Here is a 13,661-nt window from a genome sequence, read left to right on the forward strand (position 1 = left end):
CTCTGGAATTCAGGAGTGAAAGTTGAGAAGGGGAGCCAGGAAACTGGAGAGACAGTTGAGGAGGAGGATAGAATTGATACAGTACAATAAGAGGACACAGGAACTGGGGATAGCTGAAGAGTGGCTGTTGAGACGAGGAGCCAGGAAGTTGAGACTGGCAGTTGAGAAGAGAGGCAGGAGAATTCAGGAGTGACAGTTGAGAAGAGGAGCCAGGGAACTGGAGAGGATCAGTTTAGTAGGACAGAACAAAAAGGTACAATAGAAGAGGACACAGGAACTGAGGAGGATAGCTGAGGAGTGACAGTTGAGAAGAGGAGCTGGAGAACGTGAGACGGACAGCTGAGGAGGGAGAAAGGAGAATTCAGGAGTGACAGTTGAGAAGAGAAGCCCGGGAAATGGAGAAGACCAGTTGTTGAAGGGGGAGGCAGGAGAATTCAGGAACGACGGTTGAGAAGAAGAGCTGGGGAACTGGAGAAGGACAGCTGAGGAGGAAGAAATGAGAATTCAGGAGTGACCGTTGAGAAAAGAAGCCCGGGAAATGGAGAAGACCAGTTGAGGAGGATAGAATTGAGAAGGTACAGTAGGAAAACACAGGAACAGAGGATAGCTGAGCAGTTGAGACGAGGAGCCAGGAAAAGGAGAATGGTAGTTTAGAAGGGAGGCAGGAGAATTCAGGAGTGACAGTTGAGAAGGGGAGCTGAGGAACTGGAGGAGGACCATCGAGGGAGGGGACAGGAGAAATAAAAATAGAAATTTGGCTAAAGTAACTGTTAGTAAACGTCACAAATACGAATGCATTCGAAATGATGAATTATCTAAAGTAATGAATGCTGATCATAACAAATGATCCGATAAACGAAAATAAACAAATTTTTCGGTAGTCCACATGTCTACCAGGAGTGATAGGAGAATTCAGGAGTGACAGTTGATAAGGGGAGGCAGGGAATTAGGGAAGGACAGTTGAAGTGGGAGACAGGAGAATTCAGGAGTGACAGTTGATAAGGGGAGCCAAGGAATTAGGGAGGGACAGTTGATAAGGGGAGCCGGGTAATTGGGGAAGGACAGTTAAGAACGGAGACAGGAGAATTCAGGAGTGTCAGTTGAGAAAGGAGACAGGAGAATTCAAGAGTGTCAGTTGATAAGGGGACTCAGGGAATTAGGGAAGGACAGTTGATGAGGGGAGCCAAGGAATGAGGGAGGGACAGTTGATAAGGGGAGTCGGGGAATTGGGGAAGGACAGTTGAGAAGGGAGACAGGGGAATTCAGGAGTGACAGTTGAGAAGGAAGACAGGAGAATTCAGGAGTGACAGTTGAGAAGGAAGACAGGAGAATTCAGGAGTGACAGTTGAGAATGCAGACAGAAGAATTCAGGAGTGACCGTTGATAAGGGGACTCAGGGAATTAGGGAAGGACAGTTGAGGAGGGGGACAGGAGAATTCAGGAGTGACAGTTGATAAGGGGACTCAGGGAATTAGGGAAGGACAGTTGAGGAGGGGGACAGGAGAATTCAGGAGTGAAAGTTGAGAAGGGGACTCAGGGAATTGGGGAAGGACAGCTGAGGAGGGGGGGAAGAAGAATTCAGGAGTGACAGTTGAAAAGGGGAGTCGGGGAATTGGGGAAGGACAGTTGAGGAGGGGGACAGGAGAATTCAGGAGTGACAGTTGATAAGGGGAGCCAGGGAATTGGGGAAGGACAGTTGATAAGGGGAGTCGGGGAATGTAGGAGTGACAGTTGAGAAGGGATCTGAAGGACAGTTGTGTTTGTGTCGGCAGTAGAAGGGTGTATCTGGCGAGCTCTAGGACCCGGCGGAGGGCGGGGGACACACCTGCTCTCACACATCACGATCCTGTAGACGTGTTGCTGAGAGGCGGCTCCCGGGGCCCCTCGGTGTCGGTAGAAGAGCTCGGGGCCCCTCGGTGTCGGTAGGAGAAGAGCTCGGGGCCCCTCGGTGTCGGTAGGAGAAGAGCTCGGGGCCCCTCGGTGTCGGTAGGAGAAGAGCTCGGGGCCCCTCGGTGTCGGTAGGAGAAGAGCTCGGGGCCCCTCGGTGTCGGTAGGAGAAGAACTCGGGGCCCCTCGGTGGCGGTAGAAGAGCTCGTGGCCCCTCGGTGGCGGTAGGAGAGGAGATCGGGGCCCCTCGGTAGAATGTAGTACGATCTCTCGGACCATGGAGGACGTGTATGAGGCCGGCGGCCCCCCCGGTGAGGACTATGTGTCGGTCCGGTCCCGGAGCAGACCTCCGGTCTCCATCCTCCTCTCCACCCTCCTCTTCTGTGCGGAGACGGCGGCCGCCTGCTGGATGGCGGCGGGGTACGGGCGTTCGGAGGACGGTGTGTGGATGGCGCTGACTATTGTCTTCATGCTGATCCCCTCCATCATGGTCCAACTCACCCTGACCTTCATCCACCGGGACCTGGGTCGGGACCGCCCCCTCGTACTGCTCATGCATCTGTTACAGCTGGGACCCATCATCAGGTACTGCAGGGGAATGGACAGGGGGGTGAGTGGGCGGAGTGAGCGACAGAAGGGAGGTCTGGGAGACGGAGAGGAGGTCTGATTTGGAGGGGGTTGGGGGTGATAGAGAGGTCGTCTGATTGGGGAAGGTGGGGGTAACAGAGAGGAGGGTAGCATGGGTTTGTAGAAAGAGAGGTCAGGGTGGGTGGGGAGACACAGAGGAGGTCTGCGGGTGTGGAGAAAGAGAGGTCTGCATGGGCAGGGTGACAGAGAGGAGGTCTGCATGGGCGGGTTTACAGAGAGACGGTCAGCGTGGGTGTGGAGACGGAAAGAGAGGTCTGCATGATGTGGGGTGACAGGAGATCTGCGTGGGTGTGGAGACGGAAAGAGAGGTCTGCATGATGTGGGGTGACAGGAGATCTGCGTGGGTGTGGAGAAAGGGATGTCTGTGTGGGTGGGGTAACAGGAGGTCAGCATGGGTAGGTTGACAGAGAGGAGATTTGCATGGCAGTGGAGAAAGAGAGGTCAAAGTGAGTGGGGAGAGAGAGAAGAGGTCTGTGTGGTGTGGAGACGGGGGTCTGCATGGGCAGGTTGACAGAGAAGAGTTCTGAGTGGGTGGGGACATAGAGAGGTCAGTGTAGCTGCGGAGACGGAAAGCGAGGTCTGCATGGTGCACTGTAACAGAGAGGAGATCTGCCTGTTTGGAGAAAGAGAGGTCTGTGTGGACGGGGTGACAGGAGGTCTGCATGGGCAGGTTGACAGAGAGGAGGTCTGCATGGGTGGAGAGACAGAGAGGAGGTCTGCATGGGTGGAGACACAGAGGAGGTCTGCGTGGGTGGGTTGACAGAGAAGATGTCAGCATGGGCGGGGTGACAGAGAGGAGGTCTGCATGGGTGTGGAGAAAGAGAGGAGATCTGTGTGGGTGGGGTGACAGGAGGGTAGCATAGGTGGAGAAACAGAGAGGAGGTCTGCATGGGAGGGTTGACAGAGAGGAGGTCTTCATGGTGTGGAGAAAGAGAGGAGGTCAACATGGGTGGGGTGACAGAGAGGAGGGTAGCGTAGCTGGAGAGAAAGAGAGGTCTGCATGGGCAGGTAGACAGAGAGGAGGTCTGCATGGGCAGGTAGACAGAGAGGAGGTCTGCATGGGCAGGTAGACAGAGAGGAGGTCTGCATGGGCGGGTTGACAGAGAGGAGGTCTGCATGGGTGTGGAGAAAGAGGTCTGCATGGGCGGGGGGTGACAGAGAGGAGGTCTGATTGGGGGGAGGGGTGACAGAGGAGGTCTGCATGGGCGGGGGGGTGACAGAGAGGAGGTCTGATTGGGGGGAGGGGTGACAGAGGAGGTCTGCATGGGCGGGGGGTGACAGAGAGGAGGTCTGATTGGGGGGAGGGGTGACAGAGGAGGTCTGCATGGGCGGGGGGTGACAGAGAGAAGGTATGCATGGGCATGTTGGAAGAGAGGAGGTCTGCATGGGTGGGTTGACAGAGAGTTGGTCTGCGTGGGTGTGGAGAAAGAGAGGTCTGCATGGGTGGGATGACAGAGAGGTGGTCTGCATGGGGAGGAGGTGACAGGTCAGCGTGGGTGGGAAGACAGAGGAGGTCTACATGGGTGTGGAGAAAGAGAGGTCTGCATGGGCGGGGTGACAGAGAGGAGAGCAGCATGGGGAAGGGGCATGCAAGGTGCACATTGCTACATAGGGCACACAATACCAGAGGGCTTCCACCCCACCGAGGACACCCCAACACACAGAGCACGCAAGGTTTACACTGTTGCAGTGCACAGAAGTGGGTGGGTGGGGTGTGGCTGTGGGTGCATTGTTTGCCGCCCCCCCCCCCCCGAAAATATACCACTAGCCACCGCTGATTTGCGTAACTCCTCCCAAGAGATGTATAGCACCCTGCTGGCCCCTCCCACCAGACAGGATCTGCCTGCATTGCATAGAGGAGCACAGAGACTAAAATACAGGAAATGTAATAAAAATGGAAAGTATTAGCGTGTTGGGGGGACCAGGCAAGGCAAGATTTCAGATTTAAGAGCACAGTCCTGGAAATTGCCTAATATTCAGACGTCAATAATATATTCCCTTTGTTTAGTGATTATATTTCACTGACATATTATGTATCGAACCTGCACATTATCGGAGATCCCCTTATAGGGATAATTAGAGAAAAAAAAATGGGAACAGTATTGTATAAATTTTTTTTCCCTTTGCTTATGATAAATCTTCATTGAAGTTAAAGAACAAATGAAGCCCCTTCCCCTTCCCTAGAACCTTAGAATTAAATAATAAAAATAATGAAATAATCAAAACCTTCGAATTCGGAGCTGTCACAAAAGTTTTAGAGCCTCCTGGACAGGAAAGGGTTCCAGAAATGAAATGACAGTTACACGCTGAACTGAAACGATGAGTCACGATAGGCTGATTTGATAATAACCGTCTTCTGATAAAAGCCAGGAGAGCCAAATGACGTGTCTCGGTGGCCTCCTCCATAAACGTGGATTAACAAAACATCTGCATTGAAAGACTTATTCAAATTAGGGCTGAAACAACTAATCGATTATGGAATTAATCGATTACTATTTTCATAATCGATTAATCGGCCAGTAACAACATGGGGTTAAAGTTAATGAGTCTGATGATATTTACTGGATTGACCCTTTAATAGTATATCTCTCCTCTAATAGTATATACACTATATCATTCCTCAAATAGTATATACAGTATATCTCCGCTAATAGTTTATACAGTATATCCCCTCTAATAGTATATACATTATATCTCTCTAATGTATATACAGTATCTCTCTCCTATAATAGTATATATAGTATATATCCCCTCTAATATATATACAGTATATCTCTTCTGTCTGTTATTCTCAGAGTGGATTCGATATTTTGCTCCCTAACCATATAGTTGGTTATTTATATTTACTACTGCATAGAGATCTTTAAGAATAAATAGCCTTTTTTTAAAACTTTACATATTAACTAAATTATACACCACACTTTTTTTTTTTTTTTTTTTTTTTTTTAAGGTTATTAACCGATTAATCGAAACAATAATCGGCCAACTAATCGATTATGAAAATAATCGTTAGTTGCAGCCCTAATTTAAATGAATAAACATTCTAATGTTCAGTACTTTTTTTTTTTTTTTTGCTAAAGAGACTAGAAAAACAAACTGCATTCCTCCTCTGCAATAAAACTCATCTCTGTGAGCCCAGATTTTCTACCCAGGGCCAGAACAAAGGGTGGGCAGGAGGGGAAGCTGCCCTGGGAGCACACACACCCATGGCAAAAAGTGGATTATGGCTTTAAGTCGGCTACTGTTGTTTCACTACACTCCAGTATGCCCAAGGACATAAAACACACACTGCGCATGTGCGACCACATCCCAACTGATAGAAAGTAAGCACGCCATGAGCATGGACCCACCCTATGCCTTTCATCACAGATTTCCACAGGAGCCTCCACCCCTTATGAAGTCTGTGCATGCTTCCTGTGAGTATGATGACATCGCCATGCTCATGGCCCCACCCTGTGCCTTTTAATCAGACTTCCTCTGGAGAAGTTCAGCCCTGAGGAAGTCTGGCCTGCTTCTTGTGAGTGTGATGGCATCATTATGTTCATGTCTCCACCCTATACCTTTCATCACAGATTTACACAGGAGCCTCGGCCCTTGAGGAAGTCTGTGCATGCTTCCTGTAAGTACGATGACATCACCATGCTCATGGTTCCACCCTATGCCAATCATTGCAGACTTCTTCAGGAGAATCTGCCTCCGAGGATGGCTATGAGCATGCTTTCTCTGAATGTGATGGCATCACCATGCTCATGGCCCCACCTCCTGGTGGAAGTCACTCACAAAAAGCATGCCAGACTTCCTTCGGGCCTGATTATCTCCAGAGGAAGTCTGTGATGAAAGGCATTGGATGGGGCCACAAGCATGGTGATGTCATCACATTCACAGGAAGCATGCGCAGACATATTCAGGGGTGGATGCCTCTAAGGAAGTCTATGATGAAAGGCATAGGGTGGGGACATGAGCATGGTGATGTCATCATACTCACAAGTAGTATGCCAGACTGCCTCTGGCCTAGACATCTCCAGAGGAAGTCTATGATGAAAGGCATATGGTGGGGCCATGAGCATGATGATGTCATCACATTCTCACAGGAAGCATGCACACAGACTTGCTCAGGGGTGGATGCTCCTGAGGAATGGTCCCACCCTATGCCTTTCATCTCAGACTTTTTTTCAGGAGTAACTGACCCCTGAGGAGGTCTGTGACAAAACAGGTATGGCAGGACCACAAATGTCGTGTCATCATTACCCTGACAGGATACAAGCACACAGATTCCTCAGGACCAGATGCTCCTGAGAAAGTCCAGTGAACTCCTAGGGTGGGTCACGAGTACAGGGTGGCATTAGGTCAAATGAGATGTGTGCACATAGACTTCCTCGGGGTGGATGGATACTCCTGAGGAAGTCCGTGACGCAATGCGTAGGGTAGGGCACAAGTACAGTGATGTCATTACACTGATAAGGCGAGCCCACACAGGCTTCTCAGGAGTTGATGCCCTTGAGGAAGTCTGTGACCAAAATGTGCTCTAATTTTATATTTTGTATGTGGTTTATACATTTTTTTTTATTCACGATTTATTGCACGTTTACCTCACTTTTGATTGTTCTTTTCCCGTACGGGCCACAGCACTCACATAAATGAGGCCCTAACGTCTGTATTACTCTAATAAAGAAATGTTTTTATTCTTTTGCCCCACCCCCAGATGTGTGGAGGCGTTAATGGTCTACTGTCAGATGGGCCGTGAGGAAGAACCCTACGTGAGCATCTCCCGAAAAAAGCATCACCGCAGCTGGGGGGTGTTTGAAGAAGAAGAACGGGAGGTAGGACACACTTTGCGGAGAATGGCCACACATCGGAATGCCTTCAAGCGGACTGCCGTCATCCAAGCTTTTCTCGGCTCCACACCGCAACTCACCCTTCAGTTGTATGTCACCGTCCTGGAGAGATACGTACCCCCCGCACGAGGTGAGACCTTCAGCAATATAAAGCTTGTTATGGTAAATTTGCCGTTACTATCATTTTTCGGCATGCACATAGTTGACTGGGTGAAAATGGTACCAAGTCTGTGGCCAGCTAGGAACTGGGCTTCACATGTCAACAGGGAGCTGCCGGAGTGCTTTACTGTCCACTGCCAGCTGCAGTAGGGGGCAGTGTGGTGCACAATTCAGCACATCACAAGGCTCTTTAAAAACTCTACAAAAACATGGTTACGGAATATGCAGGAGGATAAAAGTGCATGTAAGGCCCTGATAACCAACCTGCTACCCTTGGGACCCCTGAACATAGTAGTCTGTTTCCGTATTGCCCCATAATAACAGTGATCTCCAGCAATCTCATGTAATGGGTCTCTGCACAACAACTATATTGTGAAGCATGTCCCTAGTCCCTCTGATCATCTTTTAGCATGGCTAAAGTTTTTGACCATCTCTTTTAGTATGTCTCTGACCATCTCCTGTAGCATGCCTATAGTCTTTGACCATCTCCTATTGCATGTTTACCCTCTGTCCATCTTCTATAGAATTCCTGCAATTCCTTCTCCCCTTGCATGTCTACACTCTATGACCATCCACGACACTACCTGCTTGGAGTTTGCATGTTCTCCCTGTGCCTGCGTGGGTTTCCTCCAGGTACTCCGGTTTCCTCCCACAATCCAAAAACATGCAGGTAGGTTAATTGGCTTCTGTCCAAAATTGGCCCTAGTATATGAATGGGGACCTTGGATTGTGGGCTCCTTGAGGGTAGGGACCAATGTGAGTGTGCAATGTACAAGGATAGGGACAATTGTAGACACTCACTCAGGTTGAACTGGATGGACTGGTGTCTTTATTCAACCTGACTGACTATGACTATGACCATCTCCTGTAGCCTTCTACACTCTGTCTATCTCCTGTAACAGGTCTATAACCTTTAACCATCTCCTATAGTCTTCTACACATCTCCTATAGCATGGCCATCATCATGACCATCTTCTGTTGCATCTCTTACACTCTATCCATCTCTCGTATCCTCCTTTTGTCCATTTTTATAATAAATTGTTGTAATCAACTAGTACTCACAAAACACAGGGAGGGTTTTTGATTATGTGTAATGACAAGAAGAAAAAAAAATATAATATACAAAAAACTTTAACAAAAATAAATAAGTGTGTGTGTGTGTGTATATATATATATATATATATATATATATATATATATATATATATATATATATATATATATATATATATATATATATATATATATATATATATATATATATATATATATATATATATATATATATGTATATGTATAAAAAATTTTTTACAAACTTTATTTTAAGTCTACAAAACCAAACACTTTCATGTACGGCAAATGTACAGTAGCATGACGTAGCAGCGGCACGATAAAATGCAGCCTGTGAATGGGACACCTAAGGAAACAATGCAGTAAAACTACTGTTGTGTGCCGAAATGAAAATGTTGGTGCCGAAAGAGAAAACATTCCGGATACACTCGCCTGAAAGCGAAAGCAAAATTTACATTGTTTAACCAGCTCAATACCAGGCACTTTAATCCCCCCCCACCCCCTTCCTGACCAGGGCAGTTTTTCGTTTTTTTTTTTTTTAAGGGATGTCACACTTTGACAATTATACGGTCATGTAACACTGTACACACATGACATTTTTATCATTTTTTTTCACACTAATAGCGTTTTCCTTTGGCGTTTATTCTCTGCTGTTTTTCTTTTCTTTTTTTTTTTTTTACAAAAAAAAAAGGTATTCCTAGTTTCTGTCAGTAAAGTTTTGTAAATAAGTAATTTTTCTCCTTCATTGATGTGCACTGATAGGCAGCACTGATGAGGAGGCACTAATATGCCTCACTGATAGGCATAGATAGGCGATACTGATGGGCATGGATAGGCAGCATTGGTGGGCACTGATTAGGTGGCACTGATAGGCCGCACTGATAGGTGACACTGATGGGCATGGATAGGCAGCCCTGATAGGTGGCATTGATGGGCACTGATGGGCACTAAACCCAGCACTGACTGGCATCAGTAATGGGCATTGATTTGTGTCACTGATGGGCACTGATTGGTGGCACTGCTGGGGCTTTACTGTAATCCGGGACACTGATGATCAGTGCCCTCATTACCTGCCTTGTTCTCCCCTGCGAGGAGATGCCGCTGATCGTCTCATCTCACCACACACTCTGCCAGGGTGAGGCGAGGAGGGCCCGTTACCGGGACTTCCATATTTACATGTGAAGAGTCGCGTCATTGGATCTTTACAGAGAGCGTTGTGTCCTAGCAACAGGGCGCGATCGCCACGTTATGCATACATTCTGGGGTGCCTTCGTATGACGTCCTGCCAGAACGAGAGCCGTCATTTGACTGTGGGCAGGCGCGTGGTAAAAAAAAAAATATATATATATATTAATTATATTATATTCGACTTTTAATATCATGAATGTGAATTTTATTATCGGCACCTTTTGAAGGGTGTTAAAAATCCCGCTCGCTGTGTTTTTGGTTCATATTTGGTCATTTAAAAAAAAAATAATGCCCCGAAAGCGCACCTCTCCATTGAAATGCATTAAGAATGCATCAAAAATGCAGCTGTGTTCTGTTTTTGATGCATTCTTTGGGACTTTCACATGACCTACGAAAAAACACACCATAAGAACGCTAAAAATGTGGCAAAATCGCAGGTGTATTTGCCAGCCATTATTGCCGCCCTTTTTTTTCTTTCAGGACAACACTGAAAACCCTTATTTTTTGGGCAATTATTTTTAGCGGCCAAAATTTTGCTGCACCGCTAATGCAGGCTGTACCATGGGTCAAATATCGAGCAAATGTCCTTTCAGAAATTTTAGTGTGTTTTTTGTGATCGGATGGTGCCACCATTGATTTCGAAATTCGACCAACCAAAGCCTTCAATTTCACCCCTTGTTCCTACAGAAAATAATTTTAGTGACGGGGGAAACTTCTTTTCTTGCGCCATTGCGCATTTCTTTTTTGATTACAACTCTCGTACAATTCTCCCATCATCGATTAGAAAATCGTTTTTGTTTTTCCAAAAATTTCCAACATTTTCCACAAATTCTACGGCCGCTCTTCCTTCAGATTTTCAAAAGAAAATTCATTCGGAATTCGACCTTGTGTATCTGTCACCGCACACTGTGTAAATTGGTCTTGGGATAAATTGTCATGTTACAACCAAAAACGTAAATGTATTTTATAGTAGCGAGATCGTTGCCCGCATTCTCCACCAAAAAAAAAAAGTATTTTATGTGATAGACCAACACAAAGTGGCACATAATTGTGAAGTGTAAGGAGAATGATAAATGATACAAATAAATATGTGAAAAGTGTGGGGGAGGGGCATTTGTATTCAGCCCTGTTTACACTGATACCCCTAACTAAAATCTAGAGGAACCAATTGCCTTCAGAAGTCACCTAATTAGTAAATAGAGTCCACCCATGTGTCATTTAATCTCAGTATAAATACAGCTGTTCTGTGAAGCCCTCCAGAGGTTTGTTAGAGAACCTTAGTGAACAAACAGCATCATGAAGGCCAAGGAACACGCCAGACGGCTCTGGGATGAAGTTGTGGCGAAGTATAAAGTAGGGTTAGGTTATAAAGAAATCTCCCAAGCTTTGAACATCTCACGGAGCTCTGTTCAATCCATCATTGGAAAATGGAAAGAGTATGGCAAACTGCAAACCTACCAAGACATGGCCGTCCACCTAAACTCACCCGGCCGGGCATGGAGAGCATTCATCAGAGAAGAGCCAAGAGGTCCATGGTAACTCTGGAGGAGCTGCAGGTGGGAGAATCTGTCCACAGGACAACTATTAGTCGTGCTCTCCACAAATCTGCCCTTTATGGAAGAGTGACAAGAAAAAAGACATTGGTGAAAGAAAGTCATAAGAAGTCCTGTTTGCAGTTTGTGAGAAACCATGTGGGGGACACAGCAAACACGTGGAAGAAGGTGATCTGGTCAGATGAGACCAAAATTCAACTTTTTGGCTTAAAAGCAAAATGCTATTTTGTAGGGGGGGGGGGGGGGAGACTAACACCACACATCACCCTGAACACGCAATCCCCACTGTGAAATATGGTGGTGGCAGCATCATGTGGTGGGGATGGATTATTTCTCCAGCAGGGACAGGGAAGCTGGTCAGAGTTGGGAAGATGGATGGAGACAAATACAGGACAATCTTAGAAGAAAACCTGTTAGAGTCTGCAAAAGACTTGAGACCGGGGCGGAGGTTCACCTTCCAGCAGGACAACGCCCCGAAACATCCAGCCAGAGCTACAATGGAATGGTTTAGATCAAAGCATATTCATGTGTTAGAATGGCCCAGTCACAGTCCAGACCTAAATCCCATTGAGATTATGTGGCAAGACTTGAAAATTGCTATTCACAGACGCTCTCCATCCAATCTGACAGAGCTTGAGATATTTTACAAAGAAGAATGGGCAGAAATGTCCCTCTAGATGTGCAAAGCTGGTAGAGACAGCCCCAATAAGACTTATAGAGAAAGGGGGTTCTACAAAGTACTGACTCCCGGGGGCGCCATACAAATGCCCCCCCCCCCCCACACTTTTCACATATTTATTTGTATCATTTATAATTTTCCTCCACTTCACAATTATGTGCCACTTTGTGTTGGTCTATCAAATAAAATCCCAATAACATACATTTAAAGTTTTTGGTTGTGAAAAATGTGTGAAATTTCGAGGGGTATGAATATTTTTTCAAGGCACTGTACATGGCGCCAACAGTTTACGTTTTACAACAGGGGGGCAGTGATCCACTGCTAAAACCCTCCCTCAGGAAATGTTACGCAGCTATCACCACGGTGCATATAGACGGAAGTGGCTGCAAAGAGGCCACAGGAGATTAGCATCTCTTGGATTAAGCAAAGAATGAAAATGAGGAGCGAGGGGCTGATAATCCTGCCCCCCTCGCTCAGGTTTTGGGAGGTTTGGCGTGACTCTGGTTTCCTCATTCGGTATCTGTGATGATTCATTGTACAGGAATGAGAATGTCAAGGGGGGGGGGGGGGGGGAAGGTGAGTTCTCACACCCGGCGTCCTCTAATTACAATGTGTACATCCTCCCATGACCTTTATGTAATGAAGACACAACTTGCCTGCAGCAGGACCCTGGGGGGGGGGGGGGGGGTGTCACCCAGAGCGTCAGGAAAAACAAGCTCATCCACTGTCCTCGGCTCCGGGGCATAGACTGATACTATTTACCCCCGCAACACCCCCCCACCAGATGTATGAGCAAAAAAATAAATCGAGTGCTGATCTGCATGCTTTTCCCCTAAGCATAAAGCCCTCTTCCCCCCAGTACAAATCCGCTCCCCTGCTGAAATCCCCCCCCCCCCCCCCTCTAGCACAAAGATTTGCACCCCATCCCCCCTCCCAGCACAAATACCCCTCAAATTCCCCCCCCCCCAACATATCACCTGTTCTAGCAGCAATCTCCCCTGCCTAGCAAAACTCCTATTCCACCCCCTTCCAAATTTCCCCTACTAAAGCAATTTTTACCACCTTCCGCCCCCCCTTATTTCCTCTTCCAGCACAAATACCCCCCGATAATCCTTACTACCACAAATTCCCCCCCCCCAGAAAAAGTCCCTTCAGAGCTCAGATCCTCACCCAACTACCCCCCCCCCCCCACACACACACACACACACACACACACACACACACACACACACACACACACACTCCAAATCCTCTTCCTTTCCCAGCACAAATACCCCTACTAACACCCCCCCCCCCCAAAAAAAATATGTCCCTCCTAGCACAAATCCTCTACTCCTTAAATTTCCTCTCCCAGCACAAATACCCTCCGATCATCCCCGCTAGCACAAATCCCCCCCCCCCCCCCCCCCCCGGAAAAAATGTCCATTCAGAGCCCAGATCCTCTCCCAACTCCCTTACCCCCCCCCACTCCAAATTCCCCTCCCAGCACAAATCCTCCCGATCCAAATTTCCTCTCCCAGCACACCACTCCTAACACCCTCCTAACACCCCCCCCCCCCCCCCTCCAAAAAAAGTCTCTCCTAGCACAAATCCTCTACTCCTCTACTCCTTTTAAATTCCCTCTCCCAGCACAAATACCCT

The 13,661-nt window shown here is 47.4% G+C and overlaps 1 protein-coding gene across 1 annotated transcript in view; it reads left to right on the plus strand.

The window, feature by feature from the left end:
• Positions 1–1,677: 1,677 nt before the first annotated feature.
• LOC143961272 (endoplasmic reticulum membrane adapter protein XK-like) overlaps positions 1,678–13,661 on the plus strand; it is a 46,414-nt gene continuing 34,430 nt past the window's right edge. The window contains exons 1-2 of the mRNA XM_077470552.1: positions 1,678–2,472; positions 7,238–7,500. Of these exons, the coding sequence (XP_077326678.1) occupies positions 2,165–2,472; positions 7,238–7,500 (571 nt within the window). The 5' untranslated portion in view covers positions 1,678–2,164. The remainder of the gene's footprint in view (positions 2,473–7,237; positions 7,501–13,661) is intronic.

Source organism: Lithobates pipiens, unplaced genomic scaffold (assembly GCF_037356315.1).
Source record: "Lithobates pipiens isolate NorthernLeopardFrog02 unplaced genomic scaffold, aLitPip1_a1.2 Scaffold_1, whole genome shotgun sequence".
Classification (NCBI taxonomy): domain Eukaryota; kingdom Metazoa; phylum Chordata; class Amphibia; order Anura; family Ranidae; genus Lithobates; species Lithobates pipiens.